Source organism: Poecilia reticulata, linkage group LG23, assembly GCF_000633615.1.
Source record: "Poecilia reticulata strain Guanapo linkage group LG23, Guppy_female_1.0+MT, whole genome shotgun sequence".
In the NCBI taxonomy this organism is placed as follows: Eukaryota; Metazoa; Chordata; class Actinopteri; order Cyprinodontiformes; family Poeciliidae; genus Poecilia; species Poecilia reticulata.
This window is the reverse complement of record NC_024353.1, coordinates 11,475,736-11,501,892: the sequence shown is the minus strand read 5'-3', so window position 1 is coordinate 11,501,892 and position 26,157 is coordinate 11,475,736. Positions and strand designations below refer to the sequence as shown.

General features: G+C 40.4%; 1 protein-coding gene across 2 annotated transcripts; it reads left to right on the top strand.

Moving 5' to 3' along the window:
• On the top strand, positions 1-25,981 carry lrrc17 (leucine rich repeat containing 17). Of its 2 annotated transcripts, none has more exons than XM_008400975.2 (5): positions 1-76; positions 12,784-13,123; positions 13,977-14,445; positions 21,604-21,759; positions 25,074-25,981. In XM_008400975.2, the coding sequence occupies exons 2-5, from the start codon at positions 12,851-12,853 to the stop codon at positions 25,505-25,507; spliced, it is 1,332 nt and encodes a 443-aa protein (XP_008399197.1). In that variant the 5' UTR covers positions 1-76; positions 12,784-12,850; the 3' UTR covers positions 25,508-25,981. The 2 variants fall into 2 exon arrangements, with proteins under 2 accessions (XP_008399197.1, XP_008399196.1); XM_008400974.2 differs by lacking the exon at positions 1-76 and adding an exon at positions 5,107-5,351.
• Positions 25,982-26,157: the final 176 nt, after the last annotated feature.

Sequence of the window (26,157 nt, the reverse complement as noted above, 5' to 3'; positions counted from 1 at the left end):
TTCTGGCGGGAAGACTTTCCGGCGTTGGATGAATTGCCTTTGTGACCTTACATTGCACATCCCAGCGGGAGAACAGGTATGACGCTTCTGTGGTAGTTTGATTTTTAAAGAGTTTGTTCGCGGCAGAAACTTTGAGATTTTAAGAGCTTTCTTACCGATTTGTAAGAACTGAAAAATGTAGCACAAAAGTACTTCAGCACCTAGATAAACTGACTACCAAAAAAGCATTCTGCATGATTGTATCAATGTATGCGTGCAACTTGCACACTAAAACAGAAACTAAACGTACTCTAAAGGAACTATAAAATCTGGTTTGTTTTGATTTATGTTTAGCTCAAAGAAAAATTAAACAGCTGAATATACTGTCAGAACTTTGAAACTAAAACAAAATAATTTCTCTTTCCTGCATTTACAACTAAACACACAGATCTATAATGGAATGGTTTAGATCAAAGCAATGGACCAGTTAAAGTCCAGTTCTTTATTTATTTCAAAATCTGTTGAAAAATTTATGTTTACAGACATTCTGTCAAGTTGTTCGCAGCGTTGCTTTTCAGTAAAAAGTACGCTTGAATTCCGGTCGTGCTTTTTCCAGGTACTTCAGGTTCTTCACTCGAAAGCCAAAAACCTATTTGGCTGAGTTATTCTTTGTTAAGAAAAACAAAAAAACATGAGGGTCCATCCCACAGAGGCTTTTAGTCCTCGAAACAGCAGTTCAGGGTTCAATTCCAGACTCTGAGACCTTTGCTGCATATGTCTTCCTCTACCCATTTCCTGTCTGATCTACTGCAAAGAAAGACCAGAAAAACCAGAAATAATATATTTCCTGGCCACTGCAGGGTCCCTGAGATTCAAGAGTTATTTCTAAAAAGATATTCAAAAGAAAGATGGCAACGCGGCTTCCGCATTACAAAGGAAGATGAAGAATGCGCGATGGCTTTGGGTGGCCAACTGCGGTTACTCTGCAAACTGACAAACACATTCGAAGCTAACATTGTGCTGCAGCAATTCCTCAAATACTGTATAATTAAAGCATGATCATTGTTGTTTCAAGACGTTTATGACATCAATCTTTAATAATTCAAATGCCAAAATGTGAATCGAGCTTACAAATGACTCATACCCCCATAGGGAGGATCGAGTCTTTGAAAGCACCGCTTTAAAACATGCACCCAGCACAAGCATAGTTAAACAATTGGCAAGCAATTTCTTTGAAATCGTTCGGTGAAAGGATAACAATTCATGGTTGTTGCGGTGATGGGAACTTGCAACAAAGCCACGGTGAATTTCTTCGCCTTTCATGTCTGCACATTAAGCCGCAGGGAGACGGTGCTAATGCCTCTTTGTGCTTCTCTTCCTTTGTCTCCTTCATTCCTGAAGGCTCCTCAAGACTGTGCACTTCTTTGTCAAGACATGTTAAGTTTTTTAATTCGCCGTGACATCCGGAGAAACAACTTTCCGCAAACGGCGGGTTTATTATTTGAGACGGGAGCGATCCAACAGATACAAGCATGCACTCCCTTTCCCCCGCACCAGTTTTCAGCCAGCATTACGCGTCATTCAGAACTGCATCAGCGTTACGTTGCCCCTATAATCTGTTACCTTTTTCTACTATTTCTTATTACGCAAGTCCATGATTGTGAAGTCGAAGGAAAACGTTTTATGGTTTTCAAAATCATTTACATGCCAACATCTCCAAATAAAACCAGCTAATAAAGTCAGTCTGCACACAAACAAGACAAATTTCCTTTGCTATTCAACATGGTTGAAGAAAACTTGCCATATGATAAAAATTTGTCTTTCCGTCTCTGTGGGAAAATTTCACCCCATAATGAAACATGGTGGTGGCAGTCTGATGATGTGGGATAATTTTCGTTAGCAGAAAAGCCGTTTTGGAGATGATGAAGGGAGCTTAGTGGGTGGATAATCTGGGAAGAAAGATCTAAATGTATTTGAGAAAATCATGATTTTATTCTTGTATCAATGAAGTCGGGCTGAGCGAGATCTACTTTGTAAAAATAAAAAATAAATTAAAAATGTGGCTGAATATTCTCTAAATGTAGAAATGTGGCAGACACACTTGCAGCTGTAATTCCTTTAACAGTTGTTGCAAAAAGTATTTCAGATTTTCATTCGGAAAAGAAGCGTTATCTTTCTGCATGGTCATATTGCACTAGTTTGTTTTAGCGAACTGAATATAATGTCCACAAAATACAACGTTTTTGGTTATAAAGCGACAAAATACAAAAAGCAAAGCACTGTAGATTCCAGTTCTTCATTTTACCTCCAATGTGTCTTTTTTTTTTTGGCTTCGGGCAAAAACAGGAGGGGAGAAAAGGGAGCGAGAGGAAGAAATTAAATATCAGAACCAGAAATAATAGAAAAACATATAAATCTCTGGCAGGAGTGGAGCCGTCTGAGACTGAAAGATGAAGACCGAGCGAGGTTTAGATTTAGCACTTCAAAATTTGCATTAACAACGAACGCAGAGAAACGAAGACCGCAAAAGAGAGGATGATGGTATTCCCTAAAACTCAAGAGAGATTAATGCTCGTTGTCTTTAAAGTGATCGATTACCGTCCGAGTCGGAGTAAGTGCAGTACACTGACCGAGGTTAAGGGAAAAAGGCTTGTGAGACTTTGAAGAATTGTTATTTGTTTGCAGTAGGAAAAAAAAAAGTCCATCCTATTAGTATGAAGTGCTGTTTGTGTACAAACTGTTTTCTTTTATCCTTTCATCTTTTTATAGAGAATAGCAGGGATGGGGCACCAATACGTAAAGACAAGAAAACAGTCAAAGCAGTTGGAGACAGAAAAGAACGGTAGAAGAACTCAAAGAAATTTTAAAATGTACGTTTATGTAACAAAGTGCTTTGTGGATGTTTCTCTGTAAGTGAAGTCAAAAGACTCACTGGTTTTATGCGAGGTTAATGAAGTCTAGTATTTCATAGCAATGTTTGTGCATCCATGAATTCGCCAGGGAAAGCATTTGAAGTATGTATTGATCAAAAGAAGACAATTCCCAACACATAAAAACTAAACTAGCTTTGGTCTGAAAATAAGTTTTATTCTTCATTTTGTATGTTAAGAGTACTCAGTGTCGAATGTTATTTCTTCACCAGCATTAAACATAAATGAAAGACTTGAACTAAAAAACAAAAAATATAGTCTGAATCATTTACTGCACATCTCAGTTGCTCCTCATCCACAAACGTATTGAATTTGTGGTCAATGGATCACATTAGAATACAGCATGCAGCTGTATGCAAAAGAATAAAGTATGTTTTTATAACTTAGGGAAATTCCAGTCAGGCTTTCTAAGCACGAAGGAAGAACAGCTTCATCCTAATTAGAAGGTTGCTTTTATGTTTACATGACATGACTGTTAACCGCTCTTCAATTACGATGATTCACGTTGGCTCCTGGACAGATTTTCAACCTCCCAGGTTGCTTTGCAACACTGCAACTTCTGGTAAGGAAAAAAATATATATTAAAATCAATTTTTAAACCTACATGTAGGTGTCAAAACACATTGAACAAACTAAAACAGACCTGGACGTTACCAATATTGGTATATGGAACGTTCTCCACTTAAACAACGCATATACTGGTGAAAGCTCAACGTGAAAGCATAGTTGCCAGTTCTCTCGCTCATCTCTGACAGAGGACCAACAAATCCTTTCAGACACGTCTCGCGTGTTTGAAATCAAATACAGCCAAACACAAGCTAGGTCTTTTTTCCCAACTCCAGTCTCTTGTGCTGGCTCATCCCAACTATTGAAAACAGTTGTTCTGGTGCGTTTGGCAGTGAACAACCCCCCCCTTCAAGAGTCAGCTCGGTAGTAATCCTAATATGGAGCTGTTGCTCTTTGTGATGGTGCAGAGGAGAGGAAGAAAGACGGTGTGATTATCAGGGCTCCCTGCCTCCCTTCATATAATACTCCTTAGTAGTTGCTACAATACTCCTTAGCTGTTTGCTCCAAACTGAACAGCTCATTCATGTCATCTGTGAATGGCTGACACGGTTTGGCCGCCATCTTTTATTGCCTCGCACGAATCAGACTTATTTAAGAAATGGAGGAATGTAAACAAGCTAAAGTAAGAAAGAGCTTTCAATAAAAACGTCAAAGCATTTATTTCACGAGATTAAACTCTTACTGAACTTAGAATTCAAATATGAGACAAAACGTGTTTGCAGCTACACGGCGTACTTTGAGCTAAATGCTCATTTTACCTCTATGCTAACCAGCAAAGACTAAGTAACATGAAGCCATTTCAAACCGTTTGATTTAATAGTGAAGGTTCAGTGGAGTAATTCGGTTTTGGTTGCATCTTCACAAGAAAATAAGGGAACATGTCAAGCACAATTTTTAATCATTAATATCGTCACAAACTATGTTAATCATATTTTAACAATTTGACTATATTTTACGTACTTTGTCGCAATACAACCGCAATCATCAGTGTATTTCAACTGGATTTTGAAACACACTGAACACAAGTGTAAAGTGAAAGCAAAGCTTTTAAGAATTGTCACAGATGAGAAGAAAATTGAAATTGACCCCTGGTCAGCAAGCATTTGCACATTTTAACAAAAACGTCTAAAGCTGCCACTCTATGCATTGTGGTAGCTTAAATCTTGCAAAACCACTGTTGCCTGTGTGCATGCATGCTGGGATCTTTATTAGGGATTTAGTTCATATCCAGTTATTGGAAAACAGAGTGGCTTGAGTCTTAGTGAGCATATCAAGATTTCTAGAATTTCTCCAACACTTTTTGCTTTAACACGACCAAAAAGTAGGCAAGACAAGTGTGCAGAAGGGTGTCTGTGTGAGGAGCTTTTTTTTTTTTGTCTTTGCTGCTCTGCCACCCAGAAGCTCGGTCTTTATTTGTCTTTTATTCAGTCTGTCAGGCCAGTTAGCAACACATCCTGCAGTAAGTTCACCGGTTAAACAGAGGGGACCAATAAAGGGCTGCAGCCCTCCCACACGTGTGTCAGGAGTTTGTGTGTGGGTGTGCGTGTGTGTGTGTGTGTGTGTGTGTGTAATGTTAAACCAGAGACAGCCTTGTGGCTCCTATGAGGATCGGTTTTTGCTCCACAGCTCACAGTGTGATTCCAGCTGAGTGGGTGAAAAGGAAGAGAGCGAGGGAGACAGAGAGAGGGAGAGCAAAAGAGAGATAGAAAGAGAGCCAGTCTTTGTACCTCACTCCAAGCTGCTCCAGCAGCCCGGGCCGATATTCTTGGCTTGGATGCAGCACTCATGACAGGATTAGGAGCCTGGGACACTGGACCAACTGCAGATCCGCAGGTTCTAGTTGACCAACCCGGGCCAGATTCTCACCCTGCACGGGTAGGACTGAAACTTTTAATACTCCACAGAGTGTGTGCTGAAGGTGTTACCCAGCTCAAAAACGGCAGCTAATCTTGTAATTATTGCTCAGTCATGAGTCAACAAGCTGGATAAAAAATAAAAAAATATTGAAAGAGGAAAAAAAAAAGCTGGCACGATACAGCGCCAAGTACTAATGCAAAGTCACAGCAATTTATTCTTAAGATTTTTGCTTCATTACATCTTTGGGTTGCTTGGGACTAATTACAATGAAGCTGAAAATAGATTATGTGGCAATTTAAATGCTTAAATGTTAAAAATGCGCGTGCAAGTAAAAGAAAAAAAAAAAAAAAGAAATGTACGAGGCATTTTGCACAGGCATTAGCAGCCAAAATTTACATTAACAAGCATTTTGCAAGAGTTTGCATTTGATTTCCTGCTTGCAGAATTTCTGGACTGGATTTTATTCTAACTTGAAGAGTTGTAAAAAGGACTTGCCTATTTATTTTGTTACCCAATGACACAGTGCTCTATTTCACCTACCATGACAGACGGAGCCAAGAATCTCATTTGTCACAGTTAGAACTTTTCCAATTGGAATCGCTTTGTACTGTAAGAGAGCATTTCTGGATGAGAGTGCACTCCAGATGACTCATGTTCATCGTATACGCAGCTAGCTAACACTATTCTCTTGCATAATAATAATGATATCAGCAATATTCATATTAGTAATAGATTTTGGTTATGTGTTTCTCTGTTTTTGGATATAATCCAAGCGAATGCTGCTCCACGTTTTGCTGCACAGTCGTAAGCATGATAGCACCCCAGAGAGTTACACGCCGCTTTGTTGTTTTCAGATAAATCCCAAGCTCTTGCTGGGTGAAACTGGAGCACCATGTGGTTTCACTCTGGAATTCTGTACTGAGCAAAACTGGATGGGGAACTTGCTTAACTTGCAATTTTGCCTTGATTGTTAAAGAGCAGAAGCCCCTTTTTCTCGGAGCGTTCAGCTGTTTCAGCTTGCCCACAGCTACGTTGGTTTGAAAGCACTTTTTTCCGCGTGTGTTTACCACGCAGATGTCTGGCACGGAGCCAAAGCAGTCGACATAGCTGTGCGGCTGTGGGGGGGTAGATGTGGTGTCCGTTTAGTGTCGCGTCACGGCTTTTTCATCTCCACAAGTCTTAATGAGGCAGCTCGAAGGAAGGTTTGGATCTCCGATGGAAAGATGGCCAGCTAAAGGGAGATAAATTATGTTTTAAATGACTACAGGACCTATAAGCACAGAATGGTTACTAATGATCCACGCTGACGTGAAAGAGCCGAGATTTACAGTTCTGCCGGAGCCAGAAAAATGGAAATCTGATTTCGATGCAAAGCCAAGCACTTTGGCATGTTTTCACCAGTCAGGTCCACCCTCCGCTGTTTGTTTTTGTGTGCTCAACCCCTCTGAACCTCAGTGAAAAACTCAAGTGTCATTTTCTGTTCTTAAACCTTTTTTCCCCTCTCTCTCTCTTTCTCTCTGCTGCAGAGGTGAACCTTTCTGGTTTCAATTAGGCTCTCAGGGATGTAAGAGCACTCTCTCTTCCCAGCTCTATTAATACACAGAACATGTTCTGTATCCTTAAAAGTACTGGATAAATATAAAGACGAAGATTTAAAAGAAAAATCTGTTGCATGCATTTGTGTTTTGATAAGCTCCAATACCCATTGCAGCCATGTAAATCCCACCTTTATAAGATTTCCTCTAATTACAAACTCAGCTGTACTATTAATGCCTCAGATTTGTTAAGAAAATATGAAATAAACGGCACCACAAAACTCAAGACTGAAATAGCATGGCTCAACTGCAAACCTGCTCAGACCTGGGTGTCTATCTAAACAGACAGGCCGAGGCGAGACGGACAATAGTCAGAGAAGGGAGCCAAGAGGCATAAATCTACTTGGCTGCAGAGAGAATCTGTTGTTTGGAGAAACGTTAGTCACGCACTCCATAAATCTGCTCCTTATGGAGAAGCTGGATGAAGGGAAAAAAAATTTTAAAATCCAGAAGACGCTTGAGGTAAGTTTGCAGCTAACCTCAAGCGGCGTACAAGATGCCCTGATCAGATGAGATGCCATTCTCTCAGTGAAACATGGTGGTGGCAGCATCGGGCTGAGAAGAGGAAACCAATCCAGAGACAAAGGGAAGATGGATGGCGATAAATAAGGGGGAAAAAACCTTGGAGGAAAACATGCCAGAAGTCAAAGTCTAGAAGCTGGACATCTCTGAAAATGACTGAATCAGATAAAGGATTGTTAGATTATTATCCTTCAACTTCAGTCTTAACTACTCTTTTTAAGTGTCGGTCTGTCACTTAAAATCCCAAAATAAAAAGAAATTTGAGACTGTTCCGAATGATGACACCCTAAAGTTAAAGCACACATATAGGAGGCATACCCCACATAAATATTAAAAGGAGGCTGAACTGACATGGATGTAATTTAGCTTAATTCTTACAAATTTTCATTGCTTTCCTGTTTGCTTTTCTACATTTAACAGCTTGACTGAATAACAGAGATTGATTGATCATGCTACTTGGATGGTAGCAAGAATTTGTTCTCTTTTTATTCTTTTTGCATGCAGAAGAAATCCCTGAGTCTTGCTTTTATAGCCTCCCCTTCTTGTTCTTGTCTCTCTCTCATAACAGTGATCCTTCTGTTTTCCGAACTCTTCCCGCTAGATGACTGAACTCTCAAGGTTACTCGTACGTAGATATTGCTTTTGGGCTACAAATGCGGTCAGTAACTGCGCAGTCTCCAGACTCCTGGAATAAATTTAGACAGATGAAAAGTTTTATGGTTCTTGCAGGGTACTTCCCTTAATTTTGGAACCAGAATTGGAGTGTCTTTGACATGCTTGGTCTGTAATTTGGTATGTGTGTAGAGTAGTGAGATCATGTATGTCCTGACTTGATCATGTAGCATGAAAAGCAGAAGACGGTAACAGTGTAGATCTGGACTTCAGACGTTGAGGAGCCACAATTTTGACAAGCTTACAAAATTTTGATTACAATCCGTCGCCAGAGCTGCACACTGATCAAAGGCAATCTGTTACTTTTTCTACAGTCACTGTAGAAAATAAAACAGCTGAAATTGAGCACTCCTCATTTCTGCCGACTTACAAGCATGTAAAAAACTATGAGGAGGGCAAGCTGTCTATGTGTCCTTTAGTCTGGTGATGAAAATGACTTAGGCTCACTGAGACGTTCAAAACTAAATATACTGAGCATCTTTTGTGTTTACGTTCCATTTTTCTCTTCTTCTTGTTCATTGTTCGCTTTTCCCGCAACATGCCTGTCTCCATGAGCGTTTGCATACTTAAGCTGTCATTAAGAATTAAATATGCTGCACAAAGGAAGTTTTTTTTTCTTTTCCCTAGCCTTTTTGTCTGTTTCACAAAGACTTCTCAGTCTTCCCACTGGTTTATTTTCGTCATCCGAGCTGAGACATGTTACCACATTTTTAGGTCCAGACCAAACGTCCAAAGGTCATTCTGGTTCAGGACAGGCGTAGGTATCAACAAAAACTGTTCCTGAGGAAATACCTGGGGGATTCCTACTATGAGTTTTAAACTGAGAATGCTTTGGGTCAGCATAGGCTGATCCTTGGTACATTGGGTGGGATTTAATGCTAGCCTGAAAGGGCCAATTGAGGCTTGGCACAGCCACGAGTTTAGGGTGAACCACATGGATGGGTTTGGCCTGCGTTGGTTTGTTGGGGCACAGTTATGTGCAGTGGAGACTGCAGACAGACTGTGGCTAAGGTACTCATTAAAGAGATGGACTTCCGTTAAAGGTCAGAGATTTTAAGGATGTGTAAAAAAAAAAAAAAAAAAAAAAAGCATGACAAAAAAGTAAACAAAACATGATGTGATGCAATGAACTTCTTGCATTAAGAAGAGACGATTAGCAGTGAATGCTGACGGAGCTACTCTGGTTTGTCATGCTAAAGATGGCAGCCAGGGTTTAGAGTTACAGGTCCATCTGAATAGGACGTGTCCTGGATTCCTTCCTCTGAAGGTTTTCCCAGCTCATTCCAAAGGGAACACACCCCGCGGCAGACCCACAACTCGTTGGCAGGACTTTGAAATCCTTCTGGTCTGGAAACAAGGACAAGGAGCTAAATCGCATCACTGCAGAAAGTCGGGTCTAGATTGTTCTCGTGGATGTGTTACCAGCAGTACCCGACCGTGGTTGAATGACAAAAGAAGGTAGGGATGGAAAATAGAAGAAAAAAAATTAATTACCTGACGTGGCTACTTTTGCACCGTAAGATTAAAGATTGAACAATGTCCCAATGTCACTATACAGCTACCTGACACATATGAAAAGTGCCAAATTTACCATGTAAGCATGGCTGAGGATGTGGTATGCTATGGGCTAATTTGCTACTCATGTAACAGATGACTTAAATCATTACCAAACACTTATTAGCCACACAGCAAAGATTTTGCACCAACAATCATAGAATGCACATGCAAATGCAGCATCCATATCGCATTTCTAGGTTTTTGATCTTTGTACAGAATAGAGATGATGCAGGGTACAACACTAAGACCACTTACATTTTGTGCTTGCAAGATTAATTGCAGAAAGTGACACTTTATATAATTTTAATGTACCGACAAATGTATCCTTATAAAACGTCTGAAACAAATTACGTGGACTGGAAGTAGCATGTTGGCGAGCATCAAGTGAACTAGATTCGGAACACTATTTTTCTGATTCCATACGTAATCTTCCAACAAAAGTTTCTCTTTCCAATAGAAACCAGGCAGATAAGGACTTCAGCTCTTTGGCTGCATAGCCAACCAGTGGATTCTGGCACGTTCATAGCACCACAGCTTCTCATTTGGCTAAAGACGCAGGCCTGTGCCTTGTAAATCAGCAAACAAGTCTACAATTACAAGTTTAAGGGGTGGCAGTGGAACAAGAATTTTTGTAGACAACTGCAACGCGACCGTTTCTTTTTCTGGTCTGAATGCTTTGGTAAACAATCTTATCATTGACCTCTCAAAAACAAAGAAAAAGGTTACACTGCCAGTAATTAATTGAGACTTTGCCCTTACAGGGCTACATCCAAGAGCAGTGTTCACAGCCTAGGAATCTGCCACTTAAACCAAGATTTAACATGCAGCCTCAGCTGGACCTTTTCACTCTTTGGTCTACGCTGGAGTTTGTACTAGCAAAAGCCTTAAATTATACGATACATCTTACACCAGCTTCATTACAGTCAAGCTCATACAAAAAGGAGTCGAACGATGAGGTCTACAACCACTGAGGTGATTGATATGGTCGGACAGGTGGGCAATCCTTAGAGAAACGGAAAGCGCATACAGACACATTCTCAGCTGTTTCTGTGTAACTTACACATCCAGTCTGTTATTCCCAATGGAAGCAAAACCATCTGCATTGACAGTCTTGTTCCACTGTGCGAGACGGTAGGAGGACTGTGGTTTGCTGGAGTTGGACTGAGTCAAACCAAGCATGTGTGTCTGCGTCTGTGTGTAGACGACGTGTTTCTCGACAGCCTTGGAGATCATGTCTGAAAAACGCCTCCAAGCTTTTTTCTTTACAAGCTAACTTTGCCCGTTAAATAAAGCGTTTAGAAGTATCGCCGACTGTCTTATTTCCTGTGTCTAAGGGATAGAGGGAGATTTTAAACGGCTCAAGAGGAGGCAGTAGAGCAGGAGACAAAAGTAGTCTTTAAATAAAATTGAGGTAAATGATCCGTTACGAGTTCATTTTAGTTGTAGGTTTTCAAATTTATTTTTGCAAGAAATTCAACAGCATAATATATATTTGAAACCATTTTTTTTATTCTAACAGTTGCCTCAAAAATCCCCTTCACTATTAGGGTGTGCAAATATATTTCTTCAGGGTAGATCATTTGTGTTATGATCTGTGTTGTTCAGTATAGTTTATTTTGAGATTTTCTGTGTTTAGTCCCGTTTCCCTGTGAGTCTCTGTCCTGTCCTCCCCGTTGATTGATCCCAGCCGTGTCTCGTTCCTGTAATTACCCTCCCAGTGTATTTAGTCTCACCTGTTGTCTGTGTTCCTCCTGGGATACTTGTCTAACGTCTTTGTGAGTCAGTTTCCTCAGTAGAACTGTTAAGTCCTGGGGTTGCTTGTTGCTGTCCAGTCTTTCATGTCAGTTGCTACCGGTGTTAGCTGTGTGCTAATTTGCTGCCGTGCCGCCTGATTCTGGACTGTGATCTCCCTCATTAAATTCATCATTTTACCTGGGTCTCAGCGTTTCCCTCACCACTTCCACCCAAACCATGACAATTTGTCTACATGTTCAGAAGCAAACTTTAGATGAGTCGATGTCCTTTTACTTTAAAAGTGAAGTGTTATGCGGTGAGTGTGCATAAAGGGAGACTGCTTTTGACGTTTTCATTAAACTGTTATGCAACTGCACTATAAGATTAGTGTGACTGCAGGTTTCTGCACATCTTTCACAGGGATGATGGTCATACAGAACGAGTATGAATGATTTTAACACAGAATATCCACAAAATCTCTTAATCTAGGAAAGAACATCTAGGATTCATATTCAGGGCTGAAGAGGACAAAAAGCGAAATTCAAGACAGACTGTGGCGAAAATGTAGAACTTTAAAGAAGGAATTGTAAAATAATGAGAGTTAAAGAGCTGAACCATGTCACGCATGTCACCAGAATCCAGCGGGGAATGAAGGAAACGGAGAGGCTAAAATATTGAGGAGTGTGATTGCTGACAAGAGGCAGGTGATTAATGACAAACCGGGTGCAGCTGTGACAGAAGGCAAACAGGTTGACTGAAGGAATATGAAAAATAGACAGAAAAACATAAAAGAAACTGAACAGGAGCCCAAAGGGCACAGAATCAAAAAGGGGAAAAGACTGAAAATCAATCCGAGAGAAATAAATACAAAACACAGAACAAGCATAACCTAAGAAACTAAACATAAAGGAATGAGCCTATATGGCAACATGTATTAAACAATAATGAATCAAATATGGCAAAACCTTACAAGAAATAATAAAGAACACAAACACAAATTAAAATCAAAACCCAAAGAAGTAAAGCTCCAACATAAATTAATGACAAATATAAATATCTAAGTAGCAAAACAAACACTTGTTAGGAACAAGTGTAACGTTACAAAATCCTTAAAAGTGTTTCTTGTAAAGCTGGATCTCTTTGTTTATGACATTTTATTGTCTCTAATTTAAAAACTAGTTATTTCTCTAGTGTCTGACAAGCCAGAGAAATATTCTTGTTTTGTAAAAAGGTTTCAACAGGAATGCATTTATTTTCTTTTCATTTTTAAGTGTTTTGCCTTGTATGCTCTTTTGATTCAAATGCAACGACATTTGACCTTTTCACCAACATTCCCCTGTTCTCCGTTTTGTCTGTTTCTGCATGTACAGCTCTGACCGGCCTCCTGTGTCCCTCCAACATTATTTGTGACAGAGAACCCTCCTCACCTCCCCCGCCATGCATCTCCTTACCGCAGTTCTCCTCCTGCTGCTCCTTGGGTCAGCTGAACCTCGGAGAGTCCCGGGGTCAAAGGCCACAGAGAGGGGTGCCGGGGGTCGTGTGCGAGGCAGAGGAAGGGCCGGCGTCATGAGGCGTCAAACTCAGGAATGCAAGGAGTACATGGAGGCCGGGGAGAAGTACCTGGACTGCCAGGACAGGCAGCTGACCTTTGTGAGGCAGGACTGGCCCAAAGACATCCAACATCTTCTGCTGGCCAGAAATAAGATTCAGGTGTGTGGAGGCAGATTTCAACTCACCTAGAAAAGCAGGATAACACAAATTTCACACATTTAACGACAAATCTTAAAAATGCTCCAAACCTGCACGCCCTTCAATCGAAAGGCAAGCAATAATTTCTAATTCTCTGTTCAAGCACAATGAAGCTCAAAGTAAAGAGAACAGCTCAAAATGGACAAGACGCAGCTGCAAAGCCAGCACAGCGCCGGTTCAGCAGACGTTCTTTTTAGTTATATTGGGATCTTAAAAACTAAACGAGGAATTTTCTAGAAACATTCGCTTTAATTCTGCCCGGCAAAACACAGGGCATTTTTCCTGAGTTAGTTGTTTTAAACTGAAAATAAAACCTGCGCTGCTTGTTGATACTTTCGGCCATCTGCGCACCATTTATTTGGGCCCCGAGATCAAAAACACATTCGCCATGAGGGCTTTTGTGGGGAATGTGTGTGCCACGGGTGGCAAAAATAAAAGCTTTGCCACATGGGTAAAGCGTAAAGACGTGTGGCATTCATCTTTTATTTGAACAATCGATAGTAGAATTGAGGTGGAAGGACTAAAAACTGTTTTGTCTGTCTTTTCAGGTTTTTGCATGACATTGTCTACCCTCTAAAATGAAAGTGTGATATATTTCCAAACTATAGATGCATTATCATTGGTTCACTGATAAGTCTGACATGTCAGAGATAGTAAAGTTGTAGACAAGAAAGATACATTTATTTTCTAAAAGCAAGCTTGATCAGCACCAGCCTCTGTAGATAAATCTTTAGGCTCGCAAATCAATCCAAAGGTTTATGGATTTGCTTTAAATAACAGATGTTTGTGGCTTTTTTTTCCCACCCCCTCTCAGATTTTACGGGATAACATGTTCGAGCAGTTCACCCAGCTGAAGAGCCTGGACCTTCAGCAGAACGTCATCTCGGTGATCGAAGACGACGCGTTCAGCGGCCTCTCCCAGCTCACAACCCTCCTCCTCCAGCACAACCGCATCAGGTCGGCCTCGGAGGAAGTCCTCCTTCCGCTCCCCCGCCTCACCTACCTCCGGATTTTTGACAACCCCTGGAGCTGCCGCTGCCCGCTCGACAGCCTGGTCAGGACCCTGCAGGTGCCCAGCAATCGAAACCTGGGCAACTACGCCAGGTGTGCCGAGCCTCGCTCTCTGAAGGGCCAGAAGCTAAAAAAGCTGAAGGCGGACTTCCTGTGTGCCGAGGACAACAGGCCGGAGAAACCCCAGCCAGGACGTCCCATAGTTCGGACAGACGCCGTGTCCATTTGTCATCTCAAATATCCCAGGCTCCTGCTGGACTGCACACACAAAGGTGAGATAAAATCTGGGTGTCCATTTGTCTGCGTTACTGTGGGAACACATGATAAAAAACAGAACACACACTGGAGCAATAGACAAAATATTATGTTCACGCACAGATCCCAGCCAACAAAATTGGGCTCAATGAATGAAACTTGGTACTTTTTTTGTGCAACCAAAACGTAAAAGAAAAGGCTGGCTCAGCAGTACGAAACATTAATCATACAGCATAGTCATGCTTGCTTATCCAGTGAAACTGAGCACACGAGTTAAGTTTGCAGTCTTCTGTTATGGCTACAGTCAGACACCAGAGATGCATTTGCTTTTACAACGTTTGCTATACGGGGTTTGCTAGCCGCACTGGAAGGGGAGATTTCTTTGGGGCGATTTATCCTCTGTTCATTCAAAATCGCCACAGCTCACGACCACAGATGGTGGATAGGCACAACTGCATTCAACTTGGGGAAGCTGTAGACCGTTTAAAATGTTGCGTCAACTGTGCTGCGTCAGTTTTGCTGGGTTTCTACCCACAAAACCACAAACTTGTAAACTACATAATTGCTGCACTTATTTTCCACAGATTTAAATACAGCACAAATATTGTAGCAATGACCATATATTAAAAAAAAAAATTTCATCTTGTGTCACACCACGCAGCACCATGTCTGCACCGATGAAGTTTAAGAACACAACACATTTGGAGTAGCTGCTTTATGATTAGCTAAGCTATGATCTGACCACTTTGGTGCTTGATGCACTTGTAAATCGTGCATTTAAGCCAAATCTGTGCGTGAATGAGTTGTGGAAAGCCACATCTCACAATTCTAGGTGCATCACTTCTCAAACAGTAATTCAGAGGACTGATTTCCCCAATCAGCAGCCATCCAGGTTTTTAGAGGCCTGTTTGACAAGCCATTCATTTAATTTAAGTGTGATGAACAAGGGAAGCATCCACAAGTTGGCACTGAAATTAGTACCAGCTCAGCTTGACTGGATCCAACTTTGTTTTTAGTCGCTTTCCATTACAATTGAGTGCAATCTCAAAATGGCTAAGATGACATAAAAGGTGGCTCAAAAAGAAATGTTCAATTAGCTCCCTGAGCATTTTCAAACATCTGCACTTTGCCAATGCACCACTGTGTCCATTTAAATGTTGCAGTTTTCATTCCAGTTTTATTGCAAGTTTCTAAATAGGATTGGTTTGATTTCTATAATAATCAGTGACCGGCAGCCTTTTGACGTTGCATTTTAAACTCATTTCATCTCACTTTGAACCCCAACCAAGTAGATACTAAATAAAGGAGTTGGCCTTAAATACCAAAGTGATTTAAGTCAAGTCAAGCCAAGTAGTGAGTTGAACAGTGGCTTTAATTGAGGAAGCTCAGATGACATCGTTTCCCCAAATATTTGTTTTGGTTAGACTAAAACAGAAAAACAAGGCTTTGCATTATGAAGCATTTAACATTCTATTAACACGTCGTTTGCGTTTGGAAAAGTTGCGCAAAATGCCGCAAAGAGCCTCACATTCAAAACTTTGGGAGACCAATTAATCCTCACCAACAAAGCTGAGATCACTTCATTTGAACAGACAATTGTTAGGCCGTGTCTGTGATTCGATATTCATGCATAAAAGGAGAGTTCATACCCTTTCACGGAGAGCAAATCTTCACAGGCCGAAACCACACAAAGCGCCATCTGTGTTGCGTCCACACGCAGGGAAGCATTTCACATACTTTCCTAATTATTTTTTTCTCTACAGAGAGACTTCTGAATCAGTTCTTTATCTCAACTCCTTGCAAGGATCCTCTGTTTCCCTCGCGGCGTCATTATACCATCAATCTCCTCGCCTCGTTCAGTTTTATTTATACCCGGTAATAAGTCCGCTTCCGTTTCGAACCGGTAGCACAATACTCAAACAGAAATGTATCCAAATTTTTACTGAACCCAACTATAGCTGCGATGCATGACAATGATGATTCGATTATCCTAGAAGGATTTACTTATTTTGGTCCAGTAATTTGCTCTCCGGTTTTTTTTCTCTTCGTGGTCGTCTGTGACTAATGCAGCTTGAATCAAGGCGAAATTAAACCCACACACGTCTCCTCGCTTTGCTTGTCTGTTTTCCAAACTAAACTCTCACAAAAGACTTTAGCATGCCATGACATAACTGAGAAATTTGCCTTATGTGGGGGCAAGTTATCTTTCATTTAGCTCCACCTAATTATAAAGTATTGATTAAAACCTCATGTCACAAATTTAAAAGATGACATGATCTCATGTGAAGTGAGTGGAAACATTTCAATCCGGTTTCACTAATCAATGCCTCAAGCATAAACATAACCATCTGTCCAGTTCGGATGGAACTAAAGATAATTTTGGTACTTATCAATAGGCATAAACAGGGATACGATTATCTCAGTATGCTGAGAAGCAACCTTTTTTGACATTTCGTTAAAAAAATCTGACAGTTTGCACCTGGAACGTTTTGTTTGTATAGCTCTACGCTGAGATCTGGACCCGTGTCAGAGTTAACTCAAATGAATTTGCATATTAGAAATAGAAACCCTGAGGCAAGTCTATGGGTCTATTTTAAAACCAACTTCCAGTACGATTTATATCTTTCTTCCTGTTTTTCTCCGTCTCTGTGTAGCCCTCCTGGTTTGGAGGTTGTCCCTTTTAAAATAAACCAGAGTTGATTTCACATGCTTCTCACTGGAGACTAAGACTCTGTGGTTCAAGTAAATGAAGGGGGTTATTTAAGACAAAGTTTCTGAAAAAAAAAATGCTTTAGGCTGCATGCAATACTTTTGATTTGAACATGTCCAACAAAAACTTGAGTAAGCTAAAGCTTTTTCATACTGTCATTTATTTTCTTGTTTAGGCCAAGCATGTATTTACCTCAAAATTCAGTTGCATTGTACTCCAAGCCAACAATGCGTACTAATGGTTTGCAAAGTCATTCAGAGTTCAAATCTAACGTCTGTTGATAAATGTTCTATTCATACCAGAAATCATACTGGAAAAATCTTTGAAATGGTCATGTCTAATTATGCCTCATTTTGCTAATTTCCTTAAATGTTACCTAAAATGAAACACTGGGATTTCTGTATCCAAACTACACAGCCACTCTTTCCGCTAAAAGAAACAATCCCTCAAGGTTCAAGTCAGTGCTGTAAAAATAACTTCTTCCGTCTTCCGCTGGGCAGCATGAAACGTGTTAAAACACCTGCTGCTTCCTTTGTGTGTCTGACGTTTTGTGATAATAAAATCACTCAACAGCATTTTACTATGTATGACGACAGGAAAGCAAGATTAGGATTCAAGCGAGAGTTTCACTCTACTCCATATGTCCTTGTAATTCTTTAGAGGTCGGCCCATTTCGTTGATACATAAATGTCGGGGAAATAGTTTTCACGGCCATTAAATCACGAAAGTACCGTTTCATTCAGTACCTTGTGTCAGTGTACATTTGGTCACATTACAATAGCGCCAAAGCCAATTTTAGTTTTAATACACAGACATGAAGTAAGTGCATATTGTGAAGTAAAATGGTTCAATTCGATTTATTTTTTACAAGAAGCTGCCATCTTTACTCTAATAAACCCTAAATAAAATGAAGTGTAACGAATATTTCATAGACATCAACTAATTTATAAATGGCTTCAACTTCTATGTAATTTTATATCAGCTTAAGTCCAGCTGCGAAGTGTTTTTTAAAGACAATTGGTGAACAAGTAGCATCATGAACGGCAAGACAGAAATGCATTGTTGAAAGCTGCCTTGGTGATAAGAAGTCACCCAAATTTAGAACCAAAATATTGACTGAAATTGAAAACTTTAGCAAAAAAAAAAAAAAGAACTTTCAGTGACGGTAAATATTGAAAATGGACTCACGTGGGAAACGTAACAAACGAGGATGTCGTCGTCGTCGTCGTCGTCTTCTTCTTCTTCTTCTTCTTCTTCTTCTTCCCTGATTTTACTGGTGGTTGGCAAACAGTGTGCATTACCGCCCCCTACTGATTGGAAGTGTGAACCAGAATTGAAATCTGACCCTATATTCGTATGAAAAGTTCTGATTTTACAAGAAACTGAAAAAAATGCCCTACTTAAAATGTTATTTTAATTTAAGTACAATAACTCAACCAATTTAAATTGTACTTTTTGCTCGTGAAATCAATTTTGAATACTTTTTTCTCTATAACATTTTATACAATTCACAAGTACACGCTCAACTGTATCCTGTGATTGGGCACATTCATAAATTCCTGCAGGACATTTCCCTCTTCTTTTCAGGTTAGAATTGAAATATGAATGACCAAGTCAAAGTCTTGATAAAATGTCACCTTCTCTCATTTCTTCTTTCACAATAGATTTCATTTCTGTTTTCCTATATAAGATCGATAAAGAAATTTCTCAAACCACGGAAAAAAAAGGGCGGAATGGAAATGGATAAAGAACCAGGGGATCAATTAGAGACACATGATAGACAGTAGATCCAAAAGCCTGTTTGCACTTATGCAAAAAAACTGAAAAGAATATGAAAAAAATCTAAAGAACATACCTAAACCATGAACATAAATATACAGACCAATCAAAACCTAACCCAGACACCCTGGCATTGTGACAAAAGAAAGCTATAACAAGTCAGTTTTGGTGTACACCCAATGTAAGATTCTGTGTGGCAGAAAACGCCACACATAAAAAAGCTCAACTGTGAAACACTGTGATTCTTCAGAGGCGCTTTTCTGAAACAGAGACAGCGAGGACAGTCAGAATCTTGGGTCTATAATAGTTTAAACGAAAAATGTGTTTTTAAACCAAACTATGAACATGAACAGCGACGCCTTAACAGACTGAAACATTTTTGCTTTAACAGACTGAAAGATCAGCGGGTTTTCATCCAAGGATCATTTTTCTCTTTTTGCAAAAAAGTGGAACAGATGTTCTGCAGATTAACGACTTTAACAGATTTAGCAACAGCACAGTCCAGGCCCGGTTATGACTGGCTGACAATTACTTTTCCTGACATGTTATCTCTCTTCCTCCGTTATTTGGTCATTCATTCATTCAGCTACATTTGACACTTTCAACAGAGGTAGAAAGTGTTGAGCTTAAGTCTGTAAAGCCGAAACATTTGGTGCATTGAGGGATCTTTCGAGTTGAGATTTGAAGCATGGTAATAGCTTTTTGGCTCGACTTTTATTAAACTGGCATTCAAAATTTGAGACTTGTGTTCTTTCTTAATTCAACATACTGAAAATTGCTCCAAAACACATGGGACCACAGATGTATCACAGTTAGACAGAAAAAAAATGTTGATTTTGGCTCAAGGTTAAAGTCTGTGAAAAGGGCCTGGGAATGCAAGTTTGGAACTGAATGCCAGCAGGGTTTTTTTTTTTTTTTGAGACAATGCTGGAGAGACATAGACACCTAAAGGCAGGCTGGGATTCTCTTTGGACCTCTCGGGGGAAGTATTCCCTCCGAGTTGGACCGACAACTTGCAACATGAAACCACAGAGTCTTCGAAGTCTGTTCCCGTCCTCTCCACCATGTGTCCGCCTGCTGCGCGTTTAACATCATCAGAGGAAAATAACATCATCAGAGGAAAATAATAAGTACATTTCCTCACTACGGGGCTCCCCATCCTCAATAAATGGGTGTCTTGCTTGGGTGTGTGATTGTTCTCTCTTAAACTAGAAGTGATTTATTGTAACGGGGCTTTAAGATTACTGGCTGCAGCATCTGTCGTAATAAAGCGGATAGATAAAGACTGCAACATCTGCTCCATAAAAGCCCCCATAAGCATTCTTTTCTTTGCAAAGCATAAACTCTGTAAGTTAATACTTAGAGAAAACCCACATAAATAGAGACTTGAGCATTTCTAATCTAGATCAAAATATAACCATAGCAAGTCTTTACACGATAATTCATACTCCTAGAATCTATTCGCTTTTTGCAGCATTGCAAGCATATATGTCAGAGTGTCTTATTTGGACAGAACGACTCCAAGGAGCATCCAGTGAAAAAGTTTAACCAAAATAATTCAATGGTCTCCATACGGAACGTTGGTGACAGAATCATGCTGTGGGATGCTTCGTTCGGTAAGCTAATCACAATATAGGGTCACAAAAAAAACCTGTTGGAAGCAACAACTAAAAATAGGAGTTTAAGTCCTATAATATGATGTCCCAGTCAAAGTCCAGATCTAAATAAACTGCAGTACCGGCTGCAATATAATCAGTTTTTACAAAGACTATTGCTTCAGGTTGGATTCAAATGACACACATTGCACACTTTTATGAGATTAATGTATTTTCCACCATATACAATTCTAAAAGAATCACTTTCTAGCTGGTGGTTGACTCCAGGTAAGATGTCTAGCAGTTCGCATTCAATGTTTCTGAAATGCATGGTATGTTTTTGTCATCTGCAACCATTTTGCTTCAGAGATAAACGATGAAACAAGGCCACCTATGTTGTTTTAAACACGTCATATGTTACCTCCAGTTTGAACGTTCTCCATGTTACTTTTTCCTTCTGACAGGTGAATCAAGCCTGATGTCTGTAGGAGCCACAAAACCAATTCATAAACCGTTAAAATGTCATTTTTTTGGCATGAGGCTTTGCAGCACGTGTTAAGCACATATGCAGTTAGCTTTCCATGACATTTACTGTCAGAGCATGTTACATGTATACCTTTTCATTCACAGCTTTGCGATTACCTTGTTAAACGTACATCTTGAAAGTGCAAAGAGGATGAAGCGTTTGCAAGACGAAAATATGGCATCGCAATCTTATCAAAGACAAATCGGTGCGTATGAAGCCGGAACAATTGGGGAAAAAACAAGTCAAGCAATGTTGTACACGCTCCATCTTGAACACATTAAAAGGTTGCACACAACCGACACAACATCTTGAAAACATATAAGATCCAGACTGATTGAGTTTCCAACTCTCCGCTCAGGCTCCGTTCCAACCTCATGTGTTTTGCGCATCTGCCTCGGAGCTGCAAATCCATCAATGGGGTTAATGTGGTTTTGATTTTCAAAACCTCAATGTAAATGCATCTTTGCGTCTCGCGACAAATGTGAAGTCTGGTTTGGCCTTTTTCACGCTCTCGTCCGTCACTTTTCTCCTTCAACGGTTCTCTTTTCCGTTTCCCCTTCCACAGATCTGAATCAAATTCCACCGGAGCTGCCGTTGGAAATAGTGGGGATGGACATGTCCAATAACATCATCACACATCTCAGGCCCAAACAATTCCTGCTGTCTAAAGAACTCAAGCTGCTCAACCTCAGCAGCAACAACCTGCAACACATAGACACAGGTAACGCATCGATCACGAGCTCCACAGAAGAGCTGCATGACAGACGGATGTACATATTCTTGGAATTCATTGTGCTGCATGTTTTAAAGAGTCTTTGTCTGGTGTAGTGATTAATTAAGATGAATTACGAGAGGTCAATCGGAAAACACCACCAAAAAGAAACAACTCTAGATTAACAAAAAGCCAGAGCACAGGAAACAGCCAGCACAGTAAAACGGGGAAGTAACAGGTAAAAACGAGGAGTGACTGAAAACGAGTGGTACATCTGCCGAGGAGCTTGATTAGAAACAGGTTGCAGGTGTGTTGGGAGAGAGAGAAAAACTGGCACAGGGGGCGAGGGAGAGTACAGGAGGGATTAGGAAATGAATCCAACTCTAAAGGATGATTAGACATAGAATAATAAAACTAGAGTAGCTTCGCATAACTTCACACAAGAAATAGACTAGAATCACCAAGAAAACAGTGACTAAAGTAAACAGGCACAAGGCTGATCTAATGAAAGTGACTAAGGAACACATAATAATAATAATAATAATAATAATAATAATAATAATAATAATAATAATAATAATAATAATAATAATAATAATAATAATAAATTGAGAATCAATAAATCGACCTCCAAAACAACTCAACAACCTGGAACCCTGACAGTCCAGTCTTCATTTTTGTAGAAATACGGGTGTCTCTCCCCTTCATAGCATTGTATGGCTTTCTCATGCTATTCAACAACACATCCAAGCAGGTCAAAAAATACACTGCTCAAAAAAATAAAGGGAACACTTAAACACTTGTTCCCTTAAGTGTTTAAGTGTTCCCTTTATTTTTTTGAGCAGTATATATACATGGTGCAAAATGCATTAAAATCAAAAATAAAAGTATGAGGTGACAAGGAATCTAGAAGACATAAATGCGCTATCATTTTTACTGCAGTTTTTACGCACTAATGCATCATTTAGATAAAATAATTGACAATTAATACCATCAGTGCATTAAACAGAAAACAAAGTGAGCATTTAGTAATCTTAAGAAGTTTTTTCTCTCTCTCTCTGATTGTCTTCTCTGAATTCAGCAGCAGAGAGATTCCTAAAAAAGTACGCTTATCCATTACTCTCACCAGGCTAACGATTTCTGGCTTCGAGTTCTCCTGCCCAGCAGGCAAATCCTGCCACAAACGTTTGCAGCTTTTCTCATCAGCCATCGACACGTGCAAGCTATCTGTCACGGCTCGCCCCAGTGTGTCTAAAGCCATTTGTATACCAATGGAAGAAGTTCCATTTGATTCTGAGAGCTTGTAAGACTCCGAGACATATGGTCGCAATCCTCCCCCCAAAAAACACCTTCTAATCATGTTCACATTTGGAGTGAATTTGTAAGAGGTTGTTTATTTATCCTTTTCAAGTGGAAGATGACCAGGGAGCCGTGGGGTGTGGGGCGGGGGAGGGGAGATGAATGCAAATCCACTAAGTTTTATGGATTGTTACAAGAGAATGCGCTGATAACTATCCAGTTATGTTTGGTGGGGGTTGCGCCGGAAAGTTTTGGTTTGAAGAAAAAAAACCACTAATTTTGTCTTTGACTTGTAAAGTTTAGAGTTTTGTTTTGCTCTGGATGAACCGTGGCAGTTAGGGCCTCCCAGTGATGACTACAGCTTTAACAAACAGAGATTAGGCCTACTTGGGAGATCTGTCACAGACAGAATTGCCGGGTTCAGAGAGAATGCAGATTGGCATTTTGGGAAATATGACTGCTAATGACTGAAACAACAGGAGTTATGGTGGCTTCAACAATCAAAGCAACAGTAGCTGATTTGGGAGCACCGATCCCACGAGTCAGGAGATAGGACCCGGAAGTGGAGGACACCCTTCATCCTTCCTTCTCCCTCTGCTACGCTTCTGTTTTTCCGTGTCGTAAACACAGCTGAACGAACCCAAAGTTTCTCAGACCTTAGCACAAATGAAAGTGGTTGCCGTTTACGTCTCTCACGATTTCCGCGATGTTTTTAATTTTGCCCCGGCTTTCTGCCATGCTGGTCTTCTCGTTTCATTTTTTTTTTTTTCTTCACCAGATCCTCCTCTATCCTCTCTTCCGCTCTGTAAAGATGAAAGCAGGGCCGGAGGCTGGTGGACAGCGAGAAACAGTCTCCTCCGTCCCATTACTCCCACTCTAAACACTTGCACATGTTTTCATAGGTGCACTCTGAGAAAAGCAGAGCAGTGACAAGACTGGAAGCTCTCAAAGACGTTCATTATCCCTATTTGAAGTCGCTGTCTGTTATTCTACTCATGTAAGCTGGTCTTTTTCATGTGCTGACTGGTTTGGAAAGACCAACGGATTTGTAGTCCTTCAAAATGTGTTACGTTTGATGTCGGTGAGAAAGCTCCGGCCAATATATGCGCTGTTCATCCTAAAATGAATCAGCAGCTCAAGTGGACATGTTATGGGAACATTTATGCACCTTTTTGCACCTGGCATATATTCCCTCAGGTTTTCAATAAGTTTATTAATTTGGGATTGCAAGGCATTGCATTCAGCACAGAGCAGATCTGAGTTAGCTTCTGAATTCAGAGGTCAGTTTCAGACAACATCAAACTTGGCGACAGGGGAGTTAGTTGTGATAAAAGATGCAGAGATAATAAAAAAAAGAGGCACTGCAGATGGAGGTATTCTCTGTGCAGTCAATAAATCATGAATTTACATCATAGCATTTGGAAGTAGAAGTTCTTCCATTTCAATCACCATTCTTTTGCCGATCGTACATGAGCCACACTGCCCCCATGTTAACTTGTTATATTGCTAATTTTTATTCTGTTGGAGAACAAATCCACAAGATCTCTAATGACCCACAAAACGAACACAGACGGCGAACAGAAGGCTCTGAATAGGTGTCTGTGTTGTTTAACTCTGAGCAAAAATGGCCCTTTCCATGCCAGTCTGTCTTGCTTAGCCTCTCTGGGGTTTCCAAATTCCAAAGTCAGTCATGAGATAGCAAGGATCTCTCAAATAGAGCGGAGTCTGCCTCAAAGCTACACGAGTGAGACTTATCTGAATAACCTCCGCGGGAAGACATCCAGAGGCTATCGCGTTCTCAAAACTATCTAGACTGCTAGTTTTTGACGTAAATAAACAGAGGTTCAACTTTTACTAAAAGCAAGCTTCGTCCTAACGGATCGTCTCTGCATACATGTTCAGTGTTCAAGGGCAGCCGATTTTAATACAAGACGTTGTGGGAGTTAAACATGCATTTGATGTGAATAATTATGTTTGGTCCTTTGTAAATTAGGCTAACGTTTGTCGCACATTTCTCATCCCAGCTGCTTTTGCAGGCCTGCTGTACCTCCGTGATCTCGACCTGTCCAACAACAGCCTTCATTACTTCCAGTACGGCGTGCTGGAGGACCTGTACTTCCTACGGAGGCTGACGCTGGACAACAACCCGTGGATCTGCGACTACAACATCCACTACTTGGTCTACTGGCTCAAGCACCACCCTAGCGTCTCGTACACGGGCCTGGTCTGCTCGCAGCCGCTGGAGTTCAGGGGCTGGCAAGTGGAAGACTACGTCAAAACCTACAACGGGGAATGTCCTGTGGATAAACCGACGGAGGGGAACGACACTGGGCAGGAAGGACAAGGAGGGTCAGAGAATGAGGCGATTGGGGATATGGGCGAGGGACAAGGGCAGCTTCTACCCCAACCCATAAAGGAGAAGAAGGAGAATGGTTTTGAGATCATCAGGCTGAGCTAAAATTGAACCGGTGTGGTTATACGCTGAGAGAAATTTTAACATGACGATTGACATGCAGGTCAGAGGTCAACATAGATTAATAAAGTGGGATTGGGTGATTAAATGTTTGAGGAAAAAGTAATGTGAAGTACAACAATGGGGTAAAATCATTCGTAAGCAACATCCTTTTTAAGTAGCGGAAAACTCATGCAGGAGGTTAACATTTTATTTTTAACGTTCATCTGTTTCACTGTCAAGTTGTTATGTTTTTCAAGGCATTGATAAGGAGACCTAAATTTCTATTTATCTTATTCCAAATTCAGTCTGTTTAGGTTGCAAAACCCTAGTCTGAAGCTACTCTCTTTTTTTCTTTTACAGTAACTTTGGGCTCGGGATATGTACTTTTTTTGGTTTTTGTTTATTTTACCATTTGTTTTTTTTTTGTTTTTTTTCCACATTAATGTCTGTCATTTTCTGCCTGTTTTCTGGAAATAAATTTGGATCTATTTTTTCTGATTATTTGTTTTCCTAAGAAACCGGAGTGATTAATAGCAAACTTTATGGGTAGACATATTTAATTTGGGCGTAAAGCACAACCATGAGAAATGACAGGAAGCTGATTTTGGCTCAGCTTGTCCTACATGGACATTACTGAGAATTTGCCTGAAGCT

Bases quoted from the DNA above. Each gene is read 5' to 3' on its own strand.
- lrrc17 (XM_008400975.2), top strand. From the start codon at position 12,851: ATGCATCTCCTTACCGCAGTTCTCCTCCTGCTGCTCCTTGGGTCAGCT. The intron at 13,124-13,976 runs GTGTGTGGAGGC...ACCCCCTCTCAG, and splicing joins TGGCCAGAAATAAGATTCAG to ATTTTACGGGATAACATGTT. The intron at 14,446-21,603 runs GTGAGATAAAAT...CCCCTTCCACAG, and splicing joins GCTGGACTGCACACACAAAG to ATCTGAATCAAATTCCACCG.